The sequence below is a fragment of the Lycorma delicatula genome, chromosome 3, assembly GCF_047948215.1.
Source record: "Lycorma delicatula isolate Av1 chromosome 3, ASM4794821v1, whole genome shotgun sequence".
NCBI classification, from domain to species: domain Eukaryota; kingdom Metazoa; phylum Arthropoda; class Insecta; order Hemiptera; family Fulgoridae; genus Lycorma; species Lycorma delicatula.
In genome coordinates, this window is record NC_134457.1 from 219,011,691 (window position 1) to 219,037,974 (window position 26,284).

A 26,284-nucleotide genomic window follows, 5' to 3' on the forward strand; every position below is an offset into this window, starting at 1 on the left:
TGTGTTTCAATGACTATTGTTGTATTACCTACTCTACATTTAATAATGCGTGGTTTACCAAATAAATACTTTTTTAATATCTAAACAATATTATTTCATCTTTTCACTAAAACAGTTAATGGATTTGATCAAATCTCCGTTTTTATCATCTCCTAGCGACATATATTATTCTTAGATCTATGTTGAATAATAGCCGTCATCCTTTTTGCTTCAGTTATTTTAGTTTCTTTATCAGCCTGTGTTATTTATTTCAGCTCTTGAAATTTTACTAATTAGATAGAAAAATTCTATAATTTATGGTATATTTTATTTTCCCATCGTAATATTAATTCCTTATTATCTTCCTTTCAGTAAAATTCATTATCCTTGTTTTCCTCTTATTTGTTTGTAAACGTAATTTACAAATAATATTGTAAAATAAAAACACGAATGGTTAAAAATTAATGTAATTTAAAAGAGAGACCTTTATAAACACATACTAACAAATATATTCTGTAAATACTCTGTAAGCACGTTGGCTAGGCTTACCAGAAAATTCTACTTTGCAAAATTGTCAATTATTACAGTTGTCATGGTAATAGTTTCTAAATACGATTTTGAAAATGTTTACTTGTGCTGATGAGTTTTATAAATATCACTCGTAATTATAATTCATTTTAAATATTAGAGAACGTATAACGTATTCATAAGAATTTCTTTACTTATTCGACTTTGGATTCTTGTATAGGCTTTTATGATTTTAATAATTAGAATTATGTTATTGATGCAGGCAAGGCAGACGTAATATTCTTATCTGTTACATCGTGTTAGGGAAGAAAATTTTGTTTTTGTTTATGGGGTTTTCTTTGGCAGAGATATTTGCAGAAAATAGATTAGAGTGGGAAGGTTATGAACAGTTTGAATTGAAGTAGATAGCGAGTTTGGATAGAACCAATAGGAAAATAGTTAATTATTTATTCCGGGGAAACGGTAGTTTGATAGATTGGGGTATAATTTATATTTAATAATTCGTTGTGTGTGACAGACCGTTACAGTTAGATTAGCAAGTATTTATGTGCATATATTTTTACACCCGATAAAACCTATGATATTATCTAAACCGCCATGTGAGTTAACGTAGCTTTAGATTGAGCTTATTGCTTTTTATATATTTTTTTCTTTTTTTGTTTTACTTTCTGTTTTAATGGTAACTGAAAGTATACTTTTTTTACAACTTAAAACAGACATCTTGAGTGATTTGTAAACATTTAAAAAAAATAACATCTTATTTATATAAATATTATTCCCTTACGAAAATATTTCTTTAAATATCTTTATAAAAACATACATGATAAATTTCACGGGGATTAATGTTTTATTACAAGTAATTTTTTAACTAATCTTGTTAAACGGTATTTCTTGTATATCCTACGTGTTACTCAACTGTTGTTGTAATTTATTTTAACACACAATCTCCTTTTTCATAGTTCATTATTATTATATATTCGTATTACATTTGTAATAGCGTACAAATGAGACCATTTTCCCTCCTTTACAACACATTTACTCTCGTAAGCCCTGATGGGTAAAGTTTACAGATTATATTAAGAGTAAGCTTAATTCATGGGAGTATTTACACCGTACCATAACTATAACTAAAATGGAAAAGGACTGGCAATTCTGTCGTATCCCTCATACATATTTATTTCAACGTGAACATTTAACATTAAAATAAAATATTTAATTCTGCGTATATAAAAAAATAAAGTATAATAAAAATGTAGTTTTATATTATCACTGGATTTTTTAATAATGAAAATTATTTAACGAGTTCAAAGTTTAAAACAATGTATTGTTGAAAGAAAAAGTAAGATATTTGTATTCATTTAACGACGGGAAATATTGAATCTACATCATTTTTAAGTTAATGTTTTGGGGATAAACATCGGTTTCTTTTTATACATTTCTGTGTTGTACAAAATTTTACAAAACTGCCATAAAAAAAACAAAAAAAAAAAACAGTAAATCATCTCCTAATTGAAAAATTTAATAACTTTAAAATACGCTCAAAATTTGCATGTATGTTGAGCATTACGATCCTTGTGATTGTGGGCAATTTGATATAAGTCCGCCATAAATCACTCACGAAAAAAAATATTACCACTGCCAAGAATAAAAACTATCCCACATCAAGCTTTCTTCAGAAAATGAGGAGTGAATTGGTTTTCCAATGCTTTTCCATTCGCCGAGTCGAAAAATATCTTTACGGTTGAATTCATCTGCATTTTTCTAGCCTTTACTTGCCATTATACTGCAGCTTATCGGCATTCTGCTTTTCAAACTCCAGAAGTGAAGATAAAGAACAGCCTTATAAGTGATACAATCACTTTGTTCATTACAGGGATAGTAAACATTGCTCTGAGATAAATTTACTTTAAGGAGTCCCTCTTTTATCTTAAAGTTCATTTCTCATATGAATCCTATCAATAAAATAAGAGTGGGAGAGATGTATCCCTTTCTGCTTTGAACAATGCTTGGCATTTGTAGAGGGCTTAAAATTCAACGTCTTCTCTAATAAGAAAGATAAATATTTATAATTAATTAAATAATATTAACAATTAATACTTTTAGATAAGCTCTAGATCTTTCGGCATACTTGAAAACCATCGGATCTTACTTTAAAAACACCCTTTGTATGTTTATTTGAGTCGTTACTATACTGATGACAAGTTACCTTGAATGTGGTTAAGCAAAAATAAATTGGCTGTAGTCAAAAACAACATGTTTCGGAGAAGTATAATAAGAAACGTGAAAAGTGAAGTTCTTTCCGTACTCTTCTTTTCCGAGACTAATTTACTATTGCAGCAGCATTCTAAGTTTACATAACAATATTGTTTTCATTTCATGTCCCTTTTATTGGCTGTACAAACCATTTAGTAGTTCTGCTAACAGTAGACCTCGCTAATTTTATACTGGGGTTAACAAATTAAGCTATACAACAAAGTTGCAATAAAAAGGGTTCGTGCTTCCGCGAACTCGGTTAATTAGTTCAGAAGGATAGGATAAAGAGCATTGAAGATGTCTGCACGAGGCCTACAGTGAAGGCAGAAGCTGAGTTAATAAATCACCGATGCAAATGTTTACCGAGTCATTTACATCGGTGGCATCCCAACGAGGCTAGGCTTATTACTATGACATGTAAAAAGTCAGAGGGCGATAGACGACTCCCGTTAAAGCCCAATAGGGTTAAGAACGGAGAGAGGGTGGTGACCGGAACGTCACTAGGCGGGCGTCTTCCCCTCCGGGGTTGGGATGTTCAATAAAGTAGAAATTATTATACAAAACCGAATTATCGATTCTTGATCGTTATTAATTGTGGAAGGTTTAACCAGAGAGAAAATTATCTTCTGTATTAGCGAAGTCAGAATTGCTACTTCTTCCTGGGATACCGGAAATCATTCTCTGGTGAATTTAAAGGAAGTACTTCTCTACATATCTATATATATTTAAGGTTTTGATGAGACAATGACAGAAATTAAGTTTTTGAGAATCGATGTGATATTTAATACTTAATTGTTTATTGAGGTAAACACTACGTTTTACAATAGCAGGAGAAAATTTTAAAGATAAAGTTTAAACTTAAAGATATAATAAAACGTTAAAGAGAGATGTATCTAACGCGTAGTCGCTGAGAGAATTACCGGAAACTGTGTGTAACATTAGCATTATATCGCGTTAGGAATTTAAAAAGATCAAGTATTTTGCCTGCGCAGCGATTGCTTGACAACGGAAACTTGCTTCCACCACATCCCTGCCGAAGAAAATTAGCAGATGTCATGTTAATAGCAAGGAAATATAAATCAGAATACATGAAGTGCGTCACATAAAAAATGCGACCTGCATGTCACAGAAGTTTACGTAGTTAAGAAAAATTAAATTTATTTGAAAATTATTCATGTTTATGGAAAATTGTATTACATAAAATGATACTTTTATTTCATTAATTCCATTAACATTGATCAGGGTTTCTTACCGGATAACTTAGTATGTACTTATAGGCGCATGCGTTTCTTTTATGTAAGAAATGAGATCTTTTCACGATTAACAAAATATCCACTCATAAAACATAGAGAAAAACATTTTAACTGAACTCGTTTGTTAGTGCTCAGTATCAGTATTTTGAAATGACACATCTGACGTGAATATTTTATCAGTTTAATAATCCTTAAACTGTCAAACATATCAGTACCAATATTATGAGAATCGATGCTATATTTTAGCCCGTAGAGAGTAATTTATCAACTGATGGTTTACCGCGTCATTTACTCGTGCACAAGTTTTATGTCGATATCTCTATAACTCTTAGGGTGACTTATTCTACGTCATAATGAACGCTGTAACGAACATTTTGATTTTATTATCCAGACAAAAGAGATGAAAATATTAACTCAAACACAATAACTTATGTTAGTTAAACTGTTTATACTGTGTTTTTCTTCCCATAGAAAATTTTTTTTTTTTTTTAAATTATCATTCTTTAATTACGTGTTTCATTAAAGTTATTTCATTTAAATGTTCTATGGGTTTTAGGAATTTGAAACCAAAACTAAAAAAGAACAAATGTAGGTAAAACTGAAATATTATCTATTTTGCTAAATATTTCTCCGAGTTTACATGAAGCATAAAATTTATCTTCTCCGAGAATTATAATTTTTTTTTGTACATCTATTAGCATTAGCATTTACAATCGATATCTCATAAGAGACCATAAGTAGATTTGATTCATTATAATCACGTGAAAAGAGGTCTCCGACGAAGCCCCTCATTAAAGCTTACAGAGGTTCAACCCCCTCATATATATGAAAAGCACTTGTGTAAGTGGTAGAAACAGCTGTTATTCGTAGACTGCCAAAATAATGTTCAGTACACATTGACAAAGTTATCCTGGATCCCCACTCCTAGGTTCCTTCTGGAGATCACTCCTCTGGCTCTACTTTCCAGGCCATAGCATGAACTTTAGTCGCTTGCTGTCAAGCGACAATAGTTTTACAATAGTTACTGCCAGAACAATAGTGTACAATAGTTTTACTGCCAGATAATTTACATATTTATCTAAGCTATGTTTGTACCACGAAATAATTTTTTGGATCTTTTGGTAAACAGAAGGTAATCCTAGATAGTCATGAATTTCTCTACACCTAAAAAACATCCTTCTTATATTCCTCACCAATTTGTTTTGGAATCTTTGAATTATCTACATATTGCTGTTTCTTTTCGTATCCCATGTCTGGATTCCGTACATCCAGATAAGTTTAAGGATAGCTCTGTAAATCAACAGTTTATTTGTTAACGGTAACTTTGAATTTACCATCCTAATCCCGTAGGGAAGACACGCTACCATCTCCGTTCCAAGCCCTTATAGGCTTTACCGGAGGTCATCATCGAAAGCTCGGCTTTTGACATATTCCAGCACCATGGCCGGAAAGAAACTGCGTCACATATTTATTAGGATTCACGCATGAGGCGTCCCGCAAACCAAAAACATTTGGAGAGAAATTATCCGTATAACGCCCACCATCTGGCCTGACACAAGGCATTGCCATGTTCCATTTCTCGAACTTTATCCGAAGTCAACTCACCGGACTTCTTAGCAACATACCGCTGCTGCTTCTCAGACGCAACCAAGTCTATCGGTTTCACGTCTGCAATCACCAAGACTTCCAGAGTTTCTGCCCAGCAACCAGTTTAGTTCCTACACTTGATGGTTAAGTTGTTTCCTCTTTTCACGTGCCCCTTTCAATCAGGTGATACCCCAAGTGTAGGCCAAGGTACCGCACCGATCCGTATAAGAGATGTAGATTCCATTCGGGTCACATAAAAATCAAGTAAGTCCGGTCCCTTTCTTGGATCTGATGGCCATTCCACAGGTTACAATCCAGTGATTAAATTGAGATACAGTTCGACAAACCAGCTCTTTAATATTATCCGACGAATACTTCAAAGTCTCGAACCCCAATGTACATGCTTCGTGTTCCAGTCACTCCCCGATACAAAACAGGAGCCCAGAATCTCAAAGAACTTAGTGAATAATAACTTTATAATAAAATGCCGAAGGGGGAAGTAGATCACTGAAAACTTGATAAGTTCCAATCAATCCAGAAGTTCAATTTTGGTTCCTTGAATATTTTCTCTACTGAATTCCGGAAGTTGGTGATATCTTAGTGAACTTGTATACCCTGGTACTTATGTGCCCTGCCATCTAGGTGGTTCGTCATATACACAAAATAACCTCTAAGCCGAAAGTAGTTGTGATCAATGAAATGGGTTTCTGAGATCAGGATCACATTTAAAGATCAGAGCCTCTAATCCCTCCCTTCGCCCAGCATGATCGTTCATGTTCCATGTGGTAATCTTGAAAAACCTGTCAATCAGCAAAGTTTGGAAAAGTTTGGAGTAGCTGTCAGTAACCCAATATGGTTCCCCATTTTCTGAACGAGAAACTCCAAGTTAGCGGTTAGTTTTTTCTATTTTTCCCTCGGCATTTCCGCAACCACACTCCTCAACGCAGAGCAGGTTCGCTGGAGGTAATTAGAATCAGTAAGGTTATCTGTCCTTCCCAGTGCGGGAAAATTTCTTTTGCCCGAGTTAAAGAACGCCGTCTCTTTGCCTCCAGATTCAAGCAGAGTAGTAGTAGTTCTGAGTATTGCTGAATCCGTTGTCTCTGTTTCCTTTCTAGAATTTCTGTGTACACTCTGCAACACTTGTACATAGCGGGATGATTTAACTGACAGAGTGCGTTCATTCACGTCTGTCCTTCCTTGGACTGTCCGCAACACTGTGCCCTTCGACTCACTTGAAAGCGATATGGTCGCATACAGTTATATTTTCTACGAGCATAGTGCTGTCAGCACATAAATTGTACTAGACCTGGAGATTTTCTTGCAGGTTCAAAAGTTACATATTAGTTAGCAACATATTTCAATTTAAATATCTTCTTGTTGTTATCCTGAGGATCAAGGTTAGTAAAATACATTGATGTCGGTTCTTTTGTCATCATATGTCTGACGTTAATTACACTACGGATTCTGTACCGGTGATCTTCAATCTCGTCTCTATAGGTAACCACTAAACCGAGTGATCCAGTTTTCTGAGCACTAGTCGTAAAGTCTATTCGTCTTTCCATGTTAACGTGTGTCCATTGAGATTATGTTGGCGAACCAAACTAATTATTTTCATATACCTCAATGTTCTTAGAAAGTACGCGTGCTCTATATCAAACCTATAACATTTAAGTAGAAATCGTTCTTGTCTACAGCTGTTTCAAGAAGGACGTATAACAGCATGACATCCATGATACCACAGAGCACTATCGGCGGAGATTTGAAAGTTTTCTTTTAAGTTACATCAACGATGATATCCTCCACTGAAAGATTATTGAAACTATTCGATAATGGCAATTCAGTAAGAGTACTTTTGGGGTATTGTGGTGCTTGTTATTTCCGAAGCACCGTATTGTTTGTTACGGAAGGCGATACGGCTGCGAGTCGGTGATATAATTTTCAGAGTCATTTTCTGAGGCATCAGCAAGACTGTAGATAATATTGTCTCTAATTAACTTTCTCCGAAATGATCTCTTTGGATCCCTGTCTAAACAAACCGACAGTGCGCGTTTTCTAGTTGTTACGCAAAGTCCAGGAGATGTCGTTCCTTCGTCGCCCGAACCAGCTGGAAGCTGATTCATATTTAAAATTTACTAGCCTATAGGTTAGTTCGGCTAATCCGCTAATTAGAGAATAAAAATGTACATACAATTAGAACTTTACAAATATTATAATTTCCTCACAAAATCCAGAAAGCAAACTAGGCGTACCAGCTTTCGTTTCACAAAAAAATAAACGGGTTATAAAAAAACGCACTTTTACAGCTGATATTTAATATAAGCCGGCCTCCGTGGCCCGAGTGATAGCGTCTCGGTCTTTCATCCGAAGGTCCTGGGTTCGAATCCCGGATGGGTACGGCATTTTTCATACGCTACATTTTCATACCCCACGCACAAGCTTCAAGCTTATGTGACGATATCAATTAAAAAAAAAAAAAAATTTATTTTTATTTTTACGTTTACTATTTTATCTAATTTTCTAAAGAAAAATAATAAATAAAAAGGAATATTTTTTTAATTAAATGGAGATCTATATATATATATCTTCTCTTTTCTATTGAAAGAGTTTCCTATAGCCTCATTCTTTCTATTCAATCTAGCCATAATGAGCAGTTTTATATATTTTGAGAAGAAAAGATGTAATGATATAGAAAATTATATTCCTGATGATATTTTAGTAGTGTAAAAATTACAAAAAGGACAGAAAACTCCCATAATTCAAGTTTTATGAATTTTAAAATAAGAATTTGTGGTTTTATTTTTTATTATTATTTTATTTTGTTTCAAATAACGCATAATTAAAATTACTTTTTTCCGTAATTTGTAAAAAAAAGTCTGACAATGACAATAGTTTAAACAAAGATAGCTGATGTAATGAGAGTAATTTTCCTTTTGAAATTTTTTTCATCTTATTACGAGTCGATTGGTGTTTGACACTGATACGTTTTTTTTATCTGTGAAACTTTTTATATTACAAGATGTCAATATATACTAAAAGAGAAAGTTGGAGTATAAACAATGTAGTTATTTTTTATAAAAAACCGGGGTTATCGTGAAAATTGGTATAAAAATGATAAGAGACGACACTTTGACATATTAATGACGGGCTAAATGCTTTCCTTCAACTTTAAATGAGCAAATGCATCGGCTGGTGTATTCATGAGAAAACATAGTCTAGGAAAGTTTTATTTTTTATATTACGAGTTATTCGTTTACAGTAAGACAAAGTTGAAGTACTCTAATATAAACTTTAATTATTTTTAAATACAATACAGAATCAGCAAATAAATCGATTAGATGAGCTGTTAACGACCTAAATACGTATATAAGTAGGTTTATATACATAGTACAACATGATTTGACCCAGTTATGACGGGAGTCTTTCTAAAGACTTTTTTCGATTACCCGAAAGTACATCAGCAGTGGAAACCAAAAATTGCTAGTCGAATGATTCCTCGCAGATGGTTATTTGAGTGGTTGTTATTTACGAACCATAAACAAGTAATTTTTCTCATTTTTATTTTTTGGTTTGCAGTATCTATGACAAATAATATTTTTAATTGCACAATCATTTATCTTTTATTTTATGTAATAAGATGTCTGTGTGTTTTTTGTATAGTTGTACTGGGAATTTTAATTTAAAACTTTACCGTGGAAATAGTAGTGAAAAAAAAACACTGAGAAATGAATTTTATATAAGAAAAATAAAATAAACTAAAAAGAGAAATGTAAATCAATCAAAAAAATCAGAAAATTCAATTACGATGAATTTTACATTAAAATAAAAAGAGTTGATACCAACAAAATAATAGGAAATGAGGATGATAAGGAATGGGCTTTCAGAGTACAATATGGATTTTTAAGATTATTTACTGTAGACAAATTAGTTACGGCCTACCTCATACGAGAACAAATATCGAGATAACAAAAGCATATTGTAGATTAAAAAGCAAAGCAAGCTCTAATTGAAATTTTGAGAGTTACAGTGTATCACTGCAAATTAGATTCTATAAAAATAATGTGGGATCGGCAGACGCTAATCACGTCAAAGTAATTAATATGGCTTTTAAAAATAACAACGTAAGGAGAATAAAAATAATTTTAAAAATCTTGCACAGTTTAACGCAAGAAGACCAAATTTTCAATATTTGAAAATATGTAATATGAAGTTACGTATTTACTAACTTGCACTCAAATTTTTGCCACCTTAAATTGAGCGTAACTCAACAATGACTCAACCAATCTATATCAAATGTTCATATACACATCAGATACATTACTACAGCATATCTAAATTCCATTGAAACTGATCTGGTAATTTTGGCGTTTTTCGAGATACAGTATTTCACACATATAGGGATATATATATAAGTAAATAAATATAAATAAAAAACTAACTCTGCGATATCATCCGTTGAGGCAGAAAGGAGCAGGCAACCATCGATGACATATCTAGAAGTCAAGATTTCATTAAAAAAAATTGCCGAATTCGGTCCAATAGTTTGAACTGGGGGACACTACCAAGCTTTTATATTGATTTCCCCATAATAAATGTATAGTGAATTTGTGTTTTTGCGATATCTCTCAAAAATGTTGGGCGTAAGGGCAACATCACAGGAGTCATAAACTTTTAATTAAAACAAATTTGGCGAAGCAGGTTCAGATGTTGGGGCTGAGATACTCTGTCAATTATTGCTGTTTTTGCCAATTATAAATATATAGTTAAATATACACGTTTAAGGAAAAATTGCTGTTTAGCAACCACATTAGGCAAATAGCGGCGGACGCCGTCTCAGTGATGCACAAACATAGGAGGATTGCTCGGAAAGACTATGGTTTATCGGGCCATCAAATGTTCAAGGTGTACCGAGGTGTCTTCGAAAGCATGACCTCTTACGCGGCGCCCGTTTGGAAGCGTAGGTTGGATATTTAAGATTTAAGGAGTGCCCACCGCAGAGCTTTAATTGTATGCACTGGTATTTTTAGAACAACTTCCTACGAGGCTACCACCGTATTGGGAAAGGCTCTCTTAATCTTTTTAGTGGTGAAAGTTCGAGCAGCCATGTGGAGATTGCTAAGAGGCCGGAGGCCGAGGTATTTGGGATGCGGTTTCGAACCGGGCCAGTACCGGAGCGGAACGGTGATCACAATGCACTGGATCTGAATTTTGTTCAGTTGCCCATCTCCCGCCTGCGGAAGAGGCTGCAGAGCCTCGCGATGGAAGCATGGCAGCTGGAGTGGGACAGCACGACTAAGGGAAGATCCTTGTATAAGTTTATACAGGATTTGGGAGGATGCTATGCCTCGAGTTCCTTTTTAAGGACAACGGGTGCCCGGGTGCTCACCAACCATGTTAATTTAAACCAATATCTGTTTCGGTTCCGCCTGGCGGCTGATGAGCTGTGCATCTGGGGGAAGGTCCAGTCAAACGAACACGTGATGTTTGATTGCCCTGCTCTTGGGCGGGCCAGAGACCAGGCCACCCTGGAACTTAAAGGTCGAGAACATTGGCCACCACAAGCGGCGAGTCAATTTGGCGAGAACCGCATTGGCATTGACCGTGTGGGAGTTTCTAAATGCGGTTGCTTTGTTCAATCGACATCCGTAGTTTGCTTAAAGAAAAGACTCTTACCGCATTGCCGTGGGAAGCTAACTCTGAGTATGGCTGACCACCAGCCAATAGACGAGATAAATTTTATTATGGATGTTATATATATTTTTAGAAATTGATGGGGTGCGCCTATCCATTTTAGTAAATATATGACAAGTGAACGGTTGGGACACGTAAGCCGGTGGTGTATGGCACCGCGCTTAGTCTGCTCACGCTGTTAGGTAAGCTCTAGGAGCTATGTTAGGACACTGGTCGCTAAACTGTTCGAGGCTCAGTTGCCGTTTGTGGCACAGACATTCGCTTTAAGGCGACCGAATGGGGTGGTAGCAGGAGAAATGCCAAGCAAACCAATTTATAAGGATACCACAATTTAAGGAACGGTATTTTCATATCGCTCATTACACAATAAGTAAAAAAAAATTGATTTTAATCAGACACTCCCACCTTACGACCGATAATAATACCGTACCTTTCTTCGAAAAGTTCTAATACAATGGAACGGTTATTTGTAATTAATATTAAATTTGTGTTGTTTAAACAAAAACTACGAAAATTTATAAAAATAATAATTCACGGTAAATTATGTATTTTATGCTTATGAAACTGCAAAACAAAACTACTTTGCAATGACACTCGTGGTTACAAACTTGAGCGCAGTTAGATTTGACAACTATGAGTTCCGTTTTACTTAGTACTCATTAAAATAATATATTATTTAAAATTTAAAAGAACACAGATTAAAACAAACACAGAAACGTTAAAATCTGGAATATAATTTTTTTTCTTTTTTTTCTTTAAATTTTGACTTTTTAGAGATGCACCAAATTAAAAACAACAAAGCTCTCACTAACCGTTAATTTGATAAAAACCAATTATTCAAAAATAATAAAAGAAAAGCTCAAGAATTTAAATTTATATTTTTTATTTTTCAATACATTTTTTTTTAAATCGTTATTTAGATGTAAATAATTTAAAAGAGTTAAATTTTATTTTCGTTTAAAATTTATATTAACACATTAAAATGCTGTGGGTATGAAAAAAAGGCCGTATGATAAAATCCTAAATGGGAGAAACCCCCCCTTGTTTTGAAAAAGATGAGACAATGAGAGAATCGATATAAAGAGACTGCTACGAAGTTTGAGCTTAGGCCCTCTTTAATTTGGGAATACATCCTAAGTTTTTCAATGGTTTTTTTTTTTTGTTTTACACGAAATACTTATATACAAAGTGACATTAGAGTATATATATTATCATCCTAATGTAAACATTACATTAAGTCCCGGGTTAGGCTAATCCAGGGTATGAGATAGAATTAGCAGGTAACAAAAAGAAAACATTTTTAAATCGTCTTTGTAAACAATGCTTTCGTTTGAAAGATTTTAAATATGTTAACCAATTTAAAAAATTAGTTATGTAAATAGAACTTACAACAGGGCTATTAAGGGTACATTTTTTATAAAATAAAAATAAATCACTGAAATCCGTATATTTTGTTAAGAACGTAGTTGTTTGAAAGTAACTAACAAAATCAGAAATAGATCGTATTATTTAAATAAAAACAATAATTTCTCGCTAAAAAATGTTTAAATGATATATACAACGATTATCTATTTATTTCAATTTAAAAGTTAGCGCAAACTTAACACTTTACTGGATTTCAATTATTGTAAATTGTTGTTAAAACATTTCATGCGATTAATAATTTTAATTTCACCGTATTGAAACAAAAAATAAATTTAAAAGATTGATTCTCACCTTCTCTTTTAATTAAAAATAGAAAACTGTTTTTAACCTGATGACTTCTGATTTAGACAAAAAAATGTTAAATATTTCAACGAGAAAGTAACATAAGTTTGAAAACATTGTGGAATTCCTACTTTATTGGTATTTATTATCTGCCAACCCTATAATAAGTATTTAAAATTATTCCCCCAACGATAACGCCTCACTTAAAAAAATGCTTTGATAAAAGTAATTTATTGACGTTATAAATGTCAACAAAAAATCGATAATGTAATTTTTACCTAAATTTTTTTTGTATTATTTTCAGTGGTATAATTTTGGTATGATTTTTTTTAGTAAAATTTTAATCTCCTTCCTCTTCAAATATATAACCTCCGTATCAAAATGTATTTTTTTTCGAAAAATAAATTATTTAATACTTACAATACACAAGATATGACAGCAATTTTTTAGGAAACTAGGCGCCCCATTTTCACGGATAAAAAAAGTTAATTTTAAATTTTAAAATCTAAATTTCCGAATTCTTGGAACCGTAATAGCTAAAAGTGTAGATAAGTCATTGGAAATTAATTTTTATAGCAATACTTTTTATATAGTTTACCGGAAAGAAAAGGAATAAATAATTTTTACTAATAACTGTAACGAGATTTGTAATTAATTTTACTTCTAATCTCTGTTCTTAACTTCATTTAATTTTTTTAATAAGATTTTATAATTTTACTTACATTATTTCGCTTTTTTTATATTTGTCTTTATTTCGCTGTTTGGTTTTACATAATGTATTTAGTTTACTAATTGAAATATATTACTAATTTATCTTTCTTCTTTTTATTTAAAAATAATAATAATAATAATGTTTTATTATCCTTTGTTCACAGCTTGTCAACAAGTTCAAGAAGGAGTTCAAGCAGTATTTGGGCCGAGTGATCCTTTATTGGGTGCCCATATCCATTCGATTTGTGACGCATTAGATATACCGCATTTAGAAGCTAGATTAGATCTCGATTCTGAGTACCGCGAGTTTTCAATTAACTTGCATCCTGCTCAACCGCTTCTTAACAATGCGTTCTACGATGTCATAGCATTTCTTAATTGGACCAAGGTTGCTATAATATACGAAGAAGATTATGGTAAGTTACGCCATTATTTATTATTAAATTTTAACTAATTTCACCGGTTGTGCGGTCGATCAGTGACATCGATATTCTAAAATTCTTCGTTGAAGACCTTAATGGATATCGTTTTATCTTTTCCTTATATCTTACATCATTTTTTTCATCGCTTTCTTGGCCTATCTCGTAATCTTTTCTAGTTACTAATAAGCTTTAATTAATTAAATATAGCGTAGAAAAAGTAGCACATTTTCTCTTATCTAGAGAAAATCTTTGTAGGAATGCAATTTATTATTGTCTTTAACACATTAGCTGCTGGTTAAATATTTCTAACCTACTTGAATGCTATTGCGGTCCCTGGGATCTGGAATTACTCTTCCGTCATAATGGGGTGGAGAAATGGCCGAAATTTTTCCCAGTTTAGCGCATATATTTTACAATATTTTAATTTTTAACATCATGTTATTAAATAACAACCGATAAGTTATTTTTCATTTTCACTTTTTAATATACACGTTCCGGTCTTCAGGGTCATGAGCAGCACTATGGTTATTAATTAGTAATTTGCGGTTCTTCAAGCCCATGTTTGGATCATTTTATTCGTTCGTTCTTGCTTACTTATATGTTTGCTAGCTATAGGGTCATAAACTATACATTTTCTAAGAATATGCCTGACTGTTTATTTTTGGCTCAGGCGATTATGTATGTTTTATTTTTATTACTGGTTGTTTCATACTAATTACCCGATAAAACCCACAAGTACGGCACATACAGTTGTACAAACTTTGTGCAAAAAATGGATACACTTGTGATATAATTATATTTTCCAGCGTAAATATATTACTTACCATCATAATGGAACTATTAATGAAAAAAAATCATACCGAATCAATAAAATTGATATTAATAAACTGTATAAAATATGGAGAGGGATTAACACTATATGCAGACAAATTTTATTCTGGTATACGGAACGAACGGAACGTAAGAATGACTGGAGTTTCATTATTTCTCCCTATAGATCGCAGAGCCTGGACAATGTCCCTTGCTGCTGCATATTTCTATTATCGGACGGGTTTCATGGGTTATTTAGGTTACAACTTTTAATTTTTATTTATGGACGTATTTGGTGATTTGCGTTCCCATGCGTATGGACCAGCGTGAAAATTACTGGGTCTAACCGTGGGAGATTAGGCTTTTGAACCTTGTTCTCCCTTGTTCTCTCCTCTTAAGTCCGTCCGCTGAAGTCCCTTCGGTACTACCACCTTACGGACTAGCAGGAATACGCCAATCGGGGCCCTAGTTGTTTTGGAGGAAGCAATGCGACCTGTTCTCCGGAGGGACTCGCATGTGCTGAATGAATTAAATTGTAAGTTTTGAGGTTGGTTGGAAGAAAGGAGGATTGTAGATCTTCTTTTGTGGCTGTCCTTTGTGCTGTTTCCCTTCTGGGCTCTTTTACTGAATTCCAGTCCGTGGCGGGTCTGGTTTACTTTTTGCAAAAAAAATTATATCAAAAGAAAACCGCGTACTGTGAAAATTTATAAAGTAACCGGGAAAGGGTTACAAAATAAAAATACAGGCAAAGTTAAAAAGGAGTGAAATCATCGGCCAAGAAAAAAGTAAAATTAAGGTAATAAAATAAAAGATAAAAGAGCGATTACAATGTTATCTATTGTATATTCTCATGACAACCGTTTAGTCGAAACCGGGAAGATAAATAAAAAAGCAAAGCATGTCAAAAACCAAGTTATATAATAGATTACAATAAGGCAAAAAAGATGAGAAGATATTAGTAACCAGATATCTTCATTCCATTATTTTTGAGTAATAGTGTGAAATGGTACAGGAAAGTAGCGTTCGAATTATTTTTTGGAGTGCCGATAGCTAATGCACCGGTTATTTGTAAAACGATTCCGGGTAATAAAAAAATTACAATAACTTAACTGAAGAGAACGTTAACGAAGAGTTTACTTCACATGGACAATAAAAAACCGGGTACAACTCGTTCGCTAACAAGAGACCCTTGCAAGAGACTTCGCCACACATTCGGAGCGAAAGAACAAAAAACATGCAGAGGTTGATATCAGAATCTAAAGGAAACAATGGCTAGCAAAGAAGTAGGTATAAAAGCTCATCAAAGTTATTTCTTAATAACAAGATTATGAACGAAAATCAGGAAGAAAATAAAATAAGTATTTATTTCATGTCATTCAACAATTTTACCAAAAAAAATTCAAATTTTTATTACTAATTGCTTCTGTTTATATTTTTTGTTTAGGATTATTTGGTTGTGTACGTTAGTGTAATATTTAATTATCATCAGCATTAATTAATCTTAATCTGGTTCCTAGAGTAAAATAATTTCGTATTTTTCTTTAATAAAAGAGCTCTGAAAAGCGCAAGTACTTTTTTAATTACTTATTGTTCTCATCTTGTTGTTTTTATTTTAGGATAATTCCAGTATTATTATCTTTTACAATAACTTTGTTGTGAAATAAAACTAATTTTCATTCGTACTGATTGAATATTTATTTTGTTTCTGCACTAACAAATATCATTTCGTTCTATTTTTTGTAGTTCATAGTTGTACCTGCCGCTGGAAACTGTTTTATTAAAATAAAACCCGATAAAATTTTAAATAAAATTTTTAAACTAGTATGAAAGTAAAGCGCTTAACAATCATAAAAATTGAATTTCATCGCGACACACATGAAATTCATTATTCCTCAGCAGTGCAGCACCGGTTCCACGTCTGAGGAAAAATTGATCAGATTTTACTGTGGCTCCGTAACTCGGGTTATAGGAATTATACGAACATAACATTTTTCCAACGTTATATTTTTTTCACGTTATATAACATGACCATCGGGTTGGTCTAGTAGTAAACTCGTCAACGCAAATCAGCTGATTTCGAAGTGGAGAGTTCCAGCGTTCAAATTTTATTAAAGGCAGTTACTTTTATACGGATCCGAATACTGGTTCGTGGATACCGGTGTTCTTTGGAGGCTGGGTTTCAGTTAACCACGTATTTTAGGAACGGTCGTTCTGAGACTCTGCAAGACTACAGTCGTTTACATTCATACGTATCGCCCTCATTCATCCTCTGAACGATGAATGAGGATGATACCGGAGGCTAAACAGAAAATGAAAGAAAAAAGCATATGTAACGTACACAATTAATTGGATAACATTTTAGTTCGTCATGATGCAATAGATGGCACCACTAATAATGATTACTACTTTCCGGGAGCCGCACTGATACATTAGTCCTGTACCCCTCACCGAAGAGAAGAAACGCAGGCGAGATAAGTCAAGAAATCTTGACGCTGCAGTTAACGTTATGTTGCTTCCAGCTCCCTGGGATCGGAATAGCTTCTATCCTGTTATCATATTTCTGAGGAATTTTATTTCAGTTTTCTTACCTGATTTCGGGTTTTGTTTTCACTATTGTTTCTTTCTTACTGATTTTCATTATACGATCCTTAACAATAGTTTCACTTCAGTAATTTTGAGTCCTATAAAAGTTTATTTGTGCTTTTGTTGAAAAAAAAACTTGGATATTTTACGCTTATAAATCTATTTATTACTCATATTTATATATATTTCTGCCTGAAATGAAATATGATACTATCTTCTGGATCTCCTTTAAAACCATTTAATCAGTTTTGAAGATAAAAGGATGGCCTGTCATTGTGTGACAAAGTTGTATCAACTAGGCCGATATTTAGTAATTTAAATGTTTTAACTAAAAATCATTTATTTCTAAAAACAAAAATAATAATAAAACATCAACAGTTCTATCAAATAAAACAGTAAACTGTTTTCATGTTTATCTTTGTATAATACTTCTCTGTAGGAAGTAGCTCTTAAAATTTTTTAAAAATACTGTTTCAAAGAAAGAAAAATATGATTTATTTGTAATTTTTTGGTCCAAATAAAGTAGCTTAAATAATTAGCATTCTTCTTCTTCAAGTGGTTCTCCTTTCAGGAGGTTGGAAATCATCATCGCTTTTTTGACCTTTGAGTCGGCATCTCAGAACGATTCAGTGGCTGTTATGCCAAACCATTTTCTCAGATTGGTCCACCATGAAATTCTGCGCCTTGCAACGTTACGCCTGCCCATTATCTTCCCCTGCGTGATCAACTGGAGCCACTCGAACTTCTCTGTAATTTCCCTGCTTGTACTGTAGGCGTAATCTCAAGTTACTTATTCATATTCTCTAGTACCTTGATGTTTGACACCTTATCCTTCCAAGATATCTCTAGCATGCGTCTATAGCACCACATTTCAAAACCGCCAACTTTTTCACGTGTGGTTCTTTCAATGCCTATGCCTCCATTCCATATAGCAGCACTGGACAGGATTAATTATCATTAATGCCGCCTATTTTTTCCTTATATTTTCATATGCGTATAAAAATATAACGATATAAAAGCTTATAGTAAAGTTTTATGTATAAAAATTAAAAACGCTCAAACTTAGAAACAAAAATATTAATTAAAATACTAAACTAAATTTCAAGTTACGTAGTTAATAAACAACCATAAAAATAATCTAATTTAAAAATAGAATGACGATAAAATAATAATAAGTTCATTGCGCAGGTAATCTGTGTTGAATTTGGTTTTTCAATTTTTTTTATGGTGAATTTCCTCTTTCAAACATTATCTCTATGTAAGATACTGCGTAGTATTTATTCACAGTTATTTTTATTTTATAAATCCAAATAGAAATACTGTTTTTGAAGTGTTACTTAGTATTTATTAACTTTTACTTATATTTTATCTTTTTTTTTTTAATTTACATTAAATTACACTTTTTTATTAATTTCTCAGTATCCACGGATGATGATTGTTTAACAGTCAAAAGAGTCATCTAATTATAAAATTTAATTTTTTTTAAACTGTTTCTGAGAAGTGCCTATTTGTGAATTTAATTAATTAATCGTTTAGTTTATATTTCGTGGTATAAAACTTTTACCTAACTATTTGAGAGGCACTTCAAATATTTAAAATATTAATTGTAATAATAAAATGTAAGCACTAACAGGGAATGCAACTAGTTATCTATTCCATAGATCTTGATTGAATACGTTACAATAGTGCTGCCTAGGCATTTCATAACAGCCTTTTGGTAGATTTAATGAGAATCAAATCTGTTTTGGGCTAGTATATAAACCGATTTAGAGATCTCTGATGATTGAGAAGCACCAAAGACTTAAACGAAAGACTTTGGACTATGTTTATTTTGAGGATGGGTAATTCAGTTAATAGTTAATATTCTTAATTATAAAAAGTGTTAAGTGAATATATCTGAATTATAACCTAGCATATTTTAAATTAAGATTTATACTCAAACTTTATATTGTGCTTTTCGTTTAACTAATTAATAACTAGTATATATATATACTAATAATATTAGCAAAAGTTATAATTTCTGAGACGGAATAAAACCACAAATGGATTCATTACTCCTTATCTGTTTCGAACGAAGACAGTCCTAAAATGCCTTATGCGAACGATGAAACTTTTTTTTGAATTTCTGCTCCTTCTCCTGGAAAAGATTTTTTATTTATTTATGTTTTAGCAACCGTATATTTAAGAAAATTTTTAGTAGATTAATATGAAAGAAATAACATTTTTAAAAATACTGCTGATAAAACAGACTTTGAAAAATACTGAAAAGTGTAAAATAATATTAATTCTTTTCACTTTTTGAAGTTCATACCAGGTAAAAAACAGCAGCTTACAACTCTTAATTAAGCATACGTAAAAAAGTAGGTTTTTTAAGAATTGAATAAAATTAATTTTTTACTTATTAGATTTTTATTTTAGTTCAAGTTAAAACGCACTTCAAGTATGCAAAAAGCGGTCTTAAGAACTCAAAAAAGCACTGCTTTAAGATGAAAAAATTAAAGTAATGGTGAAAAACATCGTAAGTGAAAAGACAATTACTGAGAACGAGATAATTCAAAGCTCGTTCCCAAAAGCGCTTTGGAATGACGGAATGTATATGTTATTCTTAACAACTTTTCCAATAAAAATTTTCTTGAATTTTTTTCTAAATAACTGAATATCAAAATAAATAAAAATTCTTATGTGTTTAAGATTTAATTTTTTTTTAATGTTGTAAATTATGAAATAAAAATTCCTTCTGTTCCTCCTGCTGTAAAATAACTCCTTCTGTTATTATAAAGAAAAACATAATAATCTTCATAATCTCTTTGACAGAATCTTCATTGAGCTCTTTTTGAGAGAGAGAGAGAGAGAGAATAGGTTAATAATAATAATTTAAATAAAATAATTTTATCTGTATTATTATATGTTATTAATTAAAACAAATAGATATTTAAGAAAATTTCAAAGGAAGATTTAATGAAAATTTTAATTTCGTAATTTTTCCTACTGTCTTCGATTTGAACAATAAATGAGGGGTTTATTCTTTTTAGTGAAAATTAGTTTTTCGTTTTGATTATCTTATAATTTTATTGGTTTAGTGCACATTACAAATTTTATTAAAACGTAATTTAATATTTTATTAAGCAGCTATATATTGACAGAGAAAGAAATATTTACAATATTTTTTTTGAGCTGGCTTGTATCCGGAGAAATCAGGAATATGAGCCGGTATAGATTTATAGATTTCAAAATTAGAATCTGAAATAAAAAAAAAAACTTGCGCTTAATTAGCTAATATACTAAAAGAAAAATGTTAAAACTTCATAATTCCTTAATTTTTACTTCCTTGTACGAAATAAAGAAAGTAGTGTGATCGCGATAAATTTTGGTTTTCAGATTTCAACAGAAATATCTATTTTGATCATTCCTGAATTCATTTTGACTAGTTTCGGCGTGATGTCTGTATGTATTCATGTATAAACGTACCTATGTATCTCGTATAACTCAAAAACGATTACCGGTAGGATGTTGAAATTTCTAACTGTTGTAACATATAGTTATGCACCTCCCCTTTTGATTGCAATCGACTAAACCAAAAGTGCCCAAAAAAGCCCAAAATCCAAAAAAATTGAATTTTGGACTTTTTCTCAACTGCAGTAATAATTCCTCATTAAGAGCTTTTCAAAGATCTATCATAAGCGGTACTTATTTTCATTGGTTTCAGAGTTATAGCCAAATAAAAGTTTAATTAATGAAATATTTGGATCATACAAGGGGAAGGCACATCGGTTCAAATTCGACTTCATCTCCTTTTTTTAACTCTTTTTTTTTAATTTAAATATATTGATTTATTAATAATTATTAACCTACGATAGTAAAAAAAAATTACAATAAATAATAATTTAATAATTCAATAACAATAAAAAAATATCAGAAGTTATTAATGAAATAAAATTTTATGTACTATTCATTAAAAAAAAAAAAATGTGTCAATGTAATTTAATAGGCGCGCAAGAAAGCCATTTGGTGTCCACAACAGATTTTTTTGTTTTTTAGTTTGGAAATTCTAGTTTTTTAAATCTAGTTTGGAAATATCTTCTCATTTCATTTTTATAGTTTGAAGTTGAAAAAATTATCAATTGATATTACTTTTGTGGGGGAATAGAATGCCTGAAAAGAATTGTTAAATAGGTATATAAAGGACCGGCGGTTGACATTAAATCTTTTTCTTATCTATCAAGGGTATAATCATCCTCATTGTTCTCACTTTTCCCTTCCGCTCACGGTGAAATTACTTTTAGCTGAAAACACATTAATCGATTGATTTATGGTACATGTATTCTACTCTTTGTCTTAACTTTTTAGAAAGAGCAGGAAGTAATTTTTATATCTAAAAAGGAAATAAATTGGGCTTTTAAAAAGTTTAATCTCCTGCAAAAATATTAAGACAATTAACTTCAAAAAATGTTAAAGATCTTATAAACGAGAAAAAATAACGTTATTAATAAGTGTGAATGAGATCTCATTCACACTTTTAACAAAACAAGTACTTTTGTAAATTATTATTATAGAATATTAGATGTGATATTTTTCTCAATGGGTTTGAAGTTGAATTTGGATAAAGCTTAATATCTAAGCAGCTATTAATGAATTTTCATTTTGTTGTATAATGTTTGTTAAATAAAAAACCAGAAAAGTATTCTTTTACCGATTAGCTTTTAACCAAAATTGAATTTACACCCACATAAAACGTGTGTGATAATTATTCTAGTAAGTGATTAAGAACCACTGGGATCGATATAAATTTAGAAAAAAAAATTTAAGCAATAAAAATAAGATGGAAAATGAATACTTAAATAAAATAATACCTAAATAATAGCCTAAATAATACCTAAATAATACGTATCAGTAGAGGCATTGAATGTAATGCATTGTCTTTAACAAAAAGAGGACACTTAATTTAATGGTTTATACTTTATGCATCTGTCAATATTACGTTTGATACACATGAAAAGTACTTTATATACAAGAGGCACTAGTTAGTGTTTTCTCTGAGAATAATCTTGCTCACTAAACGATCACTCGAAGTGGAAAACACAATGAAAGAGTAGCTTACAGCTCTTACTGGGTTCTGAATTTCGGTGGAATTAAAATGACGACGTAACAGTTTGGCTCAAAAATTAAGTCGCAGGTAATATCTTTACTTCTGTCTTTTCCTACCAAGCGTGGAATGGAGTGCAAGTCTTTTTTGAGAATGGTTAGATCTTTTTTTAAGGGCGACTTGAATCTTATATTAAATCGCCGATAACGGTAAGACACTAGAACGCTTTGCGCACTTGAGTGCGTTAAAAAAAGAATACAAATATATTACAAAAGAGTACGAGTATTAAAGAATCTGTAGGATGTAACAACACTAATTTAAAAATAAATCCTTATGCATATATGTTTTGAGGTTTACAGAACGAAAAGAGTAAAATTTAATTTTGTAGGCGACAAACATTAAAAATATAAAACAATATACTTTGTATTAAATATATAAAGTGCACTTCCTAAACATATTTATTTAAATTTTATTATAATTAAGTATTTTCTTGCGGTTACAGATAAAACATAAAAATAACAGTGAAAAAACCGCATGTAATATAAATAAATTGCTTTCCCTTAAAAGACTAGTTTGCTTGGCATTTCTCCCTCCACCACCCCATTTGATCACCCTAAAGTATAAGACCAAATGTCTGTGCCACAAACAGCAACTGAGACTCGAACAGTTTAGCGAAAAATATCCTAACATAGCTCCTAGAGCTTACCTTACAGCGTGAGCGGACTAAGCGCGGTGGCATACACCCAGCGCGGTTGGGACACGTAAGCGCGGTGGCTTACGTGTCCCAACCGCTCACTTGTCATATATTTACTAAAATTGGTCGGCGCACCCAGTCGGCTATTAAAAATATATATGACATGCATAATAAAAATTATTTCGTCTAGGCATCAATTCGCTGCCACGCGTAGGTTGCTGAATACCAGCAAGTACCTGTCCACCATTTTATAGCGCTTGGAGCCATAATAATTGGATGGTGGTCAGCCATACTCAGGGTTAACTTCCCACGGCAATGCGGTAAGAGTCTATCCCTTAAGCAAATTATGGATGTCGGCTGAACAAAGCAACCGTATTTAGGAACTCCCACACGGTCCGAGAATGCGGCTCATGCTACATTGACTCGCCGCTTGTGAGTGGTCAATTTTCCTCTTGACCTCTATGTTCCAGGGTGGTCCGGTCTCTGGCCCCCAAGAGCAGGGCAGTCAAACATGAGATGTTCATTTGAACATCTCATGTTCAAACGAACATGACGCACAGCTCATCAGCTACCAGGCGTAACCGAAACAGATATTGGTTCAAATTAGCGTGGTTGGTGAGTAACCGGGCACTCGTTGCCCTTAAAAACGAGCTTGAGGCATACCGTCCCCCCTAATCCTGTATAAATTTATACAAGGATCTTCCCTTAGTCGTGGTGTTCCATTCCAGCTGCCGTGCTTCCGTCGCAAGGCTCTGCAACCTCTTTGCAACGAAATTTAATCCGGTGCATTGTGATCACCGTTCCACTCCGGTACTGGCTCGAAACCGCATCGCAAATACCTCGGCCTCCCGGCTTCTTCGCAATCTCCACATGGCTGCCCTAACTTTCACCACTAAATTGATTGGGAGAGTCTTTCCCAATACGGTAGTAGCCTCGTAGAAGGTTGTTTTAAAAAAACCAGTGCATACAATTAAGGCTCTGCGCTGGGCACTCCTTAAATTTTGAACAGTGCTCTATTCATATCCAATCTATGTGTCCAAACGAACACCGCGTAAGAGGTCATGCTTTCGAAAACACCTCGGTACACCATGTACATTTGGTGGCCCGAAAACCCGTAGTCTTTCCAAGCAATCATCCTAAGTTTGTGCATCACTGAGACGGCATCCGCCGCTACCTGCCTAATTGGTTGCTAAACAGCAACTTTTCATCAAACAAAACACCTTAATGACTAGTAAATCATAAACATAAACCAATTATAAGCGATAAATTCGGGGGAAATTCGAGGAGCAATTGATAAATTCGTAAAATTTATTGCGCACTTCCTACACACTAATCTTTAGATGTTCCCGAGGAGTGTTAAAGATAAAAAAATGGAAATTCTAAACAGAATGCGAAATAATTAATTGGACTTTACTTTTATAACCAAAAACCATAAACAATAATCAAACAGCTACGCTAGCTAATTTATTACCTACAATAAATTCATTATTTATTTGCAAATATCAAAAGGTAATGCATTTATTTATGTGATTTTATACATTAATTAAAATCTAGATAGAGATATAAGAGATTTTAATAGGTATTGAATGATGTGAATTATTACAAAGTAAATTTATTTGCTTAATTTGAAACTTTAATCCAGCAATAATCAAGATAATAATCGTATTGAGGTTTGTCACAAAACTTGTCGTTCTCAGATTGGTTTCACGTATACGTTCTAATGACTGACAAAATGAGAAGATCGATTGAGATTAAATGGTTTTAACAATGTTCATATTCAAGATTGTTCGGTGGAGTTACGTGTTGTAGTCAAAATTAGATGCTTTCTGATTGATCACTTCTTTTCTGTCCTGTGATTGGTGTAAATATGCTGTTTGCTGATTGGTTAAATTCTTACATTTGTGATCTATTTTAAAAATCCAAATTATTTCATATTATTTTAATATCGGTATAATATGATTTTGTTGAATAAATCAGTATTAGACTATTCGGAATTGTGTGTTAGGCGTGATTAAACGTTACTAAATCTTTAATACGCTGAGATTAATGTATATTGTCATAGGATAATATTTATCGATTTCAGTTTGTGAAGATTACATAGTTAATGAATCATTTTAACAAGGTTGGCCCATATTACATTCTACGCTCATTAATTTGCCATTCGAAAGGAACAAATTTTCAATCAGCTCTTCATGATTTTGAGAATAGTGTGATCTTCGCTATCTTAATTGTTTGTTTAATCATAAACATGTGTTTAGTATCGGTTAACTGGCATTTCTCCCGCCACCATTCCATTCGGTTGCCCTAGAGCATATGATTAAATGTCCGTGCCAGAAACGGTTACTGTGCCTCAAAAACAGTTTAGCGACCAATATTCTAATAGTTCCTAGTGAGCTTACCTAACAACGTGAGCGGACTAAGCGAGGTGCTATACACCACCTGCTTACGTGTCCCAACCACTCATTTGTCATACAATAAAACTAAACCGGGGAGGCGCACCCCTTGTTATTATATTAAAAAGACAGTAATTTCCTGTCACGCCTCGGCTGCTGAATGCAAGCTAATACCTGTCCACCACTTAAAGCGCTTGTAACTTTATCTGGCTGGTGGCCAGCTATTATCTCTGGATTAGCTTTCCACAGTAGCACGTAGGAGTCATTATACTTTACCCTCAACTGATCTACCGATGTCGGTTGAACAACGCAACCTCATCGAGAAACTCCCACACGGCCCGACAATGCGGCTTTTACCACACTGACTCGCCGTTTATGAGCGGCCAATTTTCCCCTTGACCTCTAAGTTCCAGGGTGGCCCGGTCTCTTGCCTCCCCAAGAGCAGGTTAGTCAAACATCATATGCTCATTTGACTGGACCTCCCCGCAGACGCACAGCTCATCGGCTACCAGGCGGAACCGAAACAAATGTTGGTTTAAATTCACATAGTTGAAGAGCACTCGGGTTCCCGTTGCCCTTAAAAACGAAGGAGT

At 32.8% G+C, this 26,284-nt stretch overlaps 1 protein-coding gene across 12 annotated transcripts in view; it reads left to right on the forward strand.

Moving 5' to 3' along the window:
• The window catches only part of LOC142322429 (glutamate receptor ionotropic, kainate 2-like), a 722,458-nt gene that overhangs the window by 336,176 nt on the left and 359,998 nt on the right, over nucleotides 1-26,284 (forward strand). For all 12 annotated transcript variants that reach the window (XM_075361507.1, XM_075361506.1, XM_075361508.1 and 9 more), the window contains exon 5: nucleotides 13,871-14,122. In XM_075361507.1, the coding sequence (XP_075217622.1) occupies nucleotides 13,871-14,122 (252 nt within the window). The remainder of the gene's footprint in view (nucleotides 1-13,870; nucleotides 14,123-26,284) is intronic.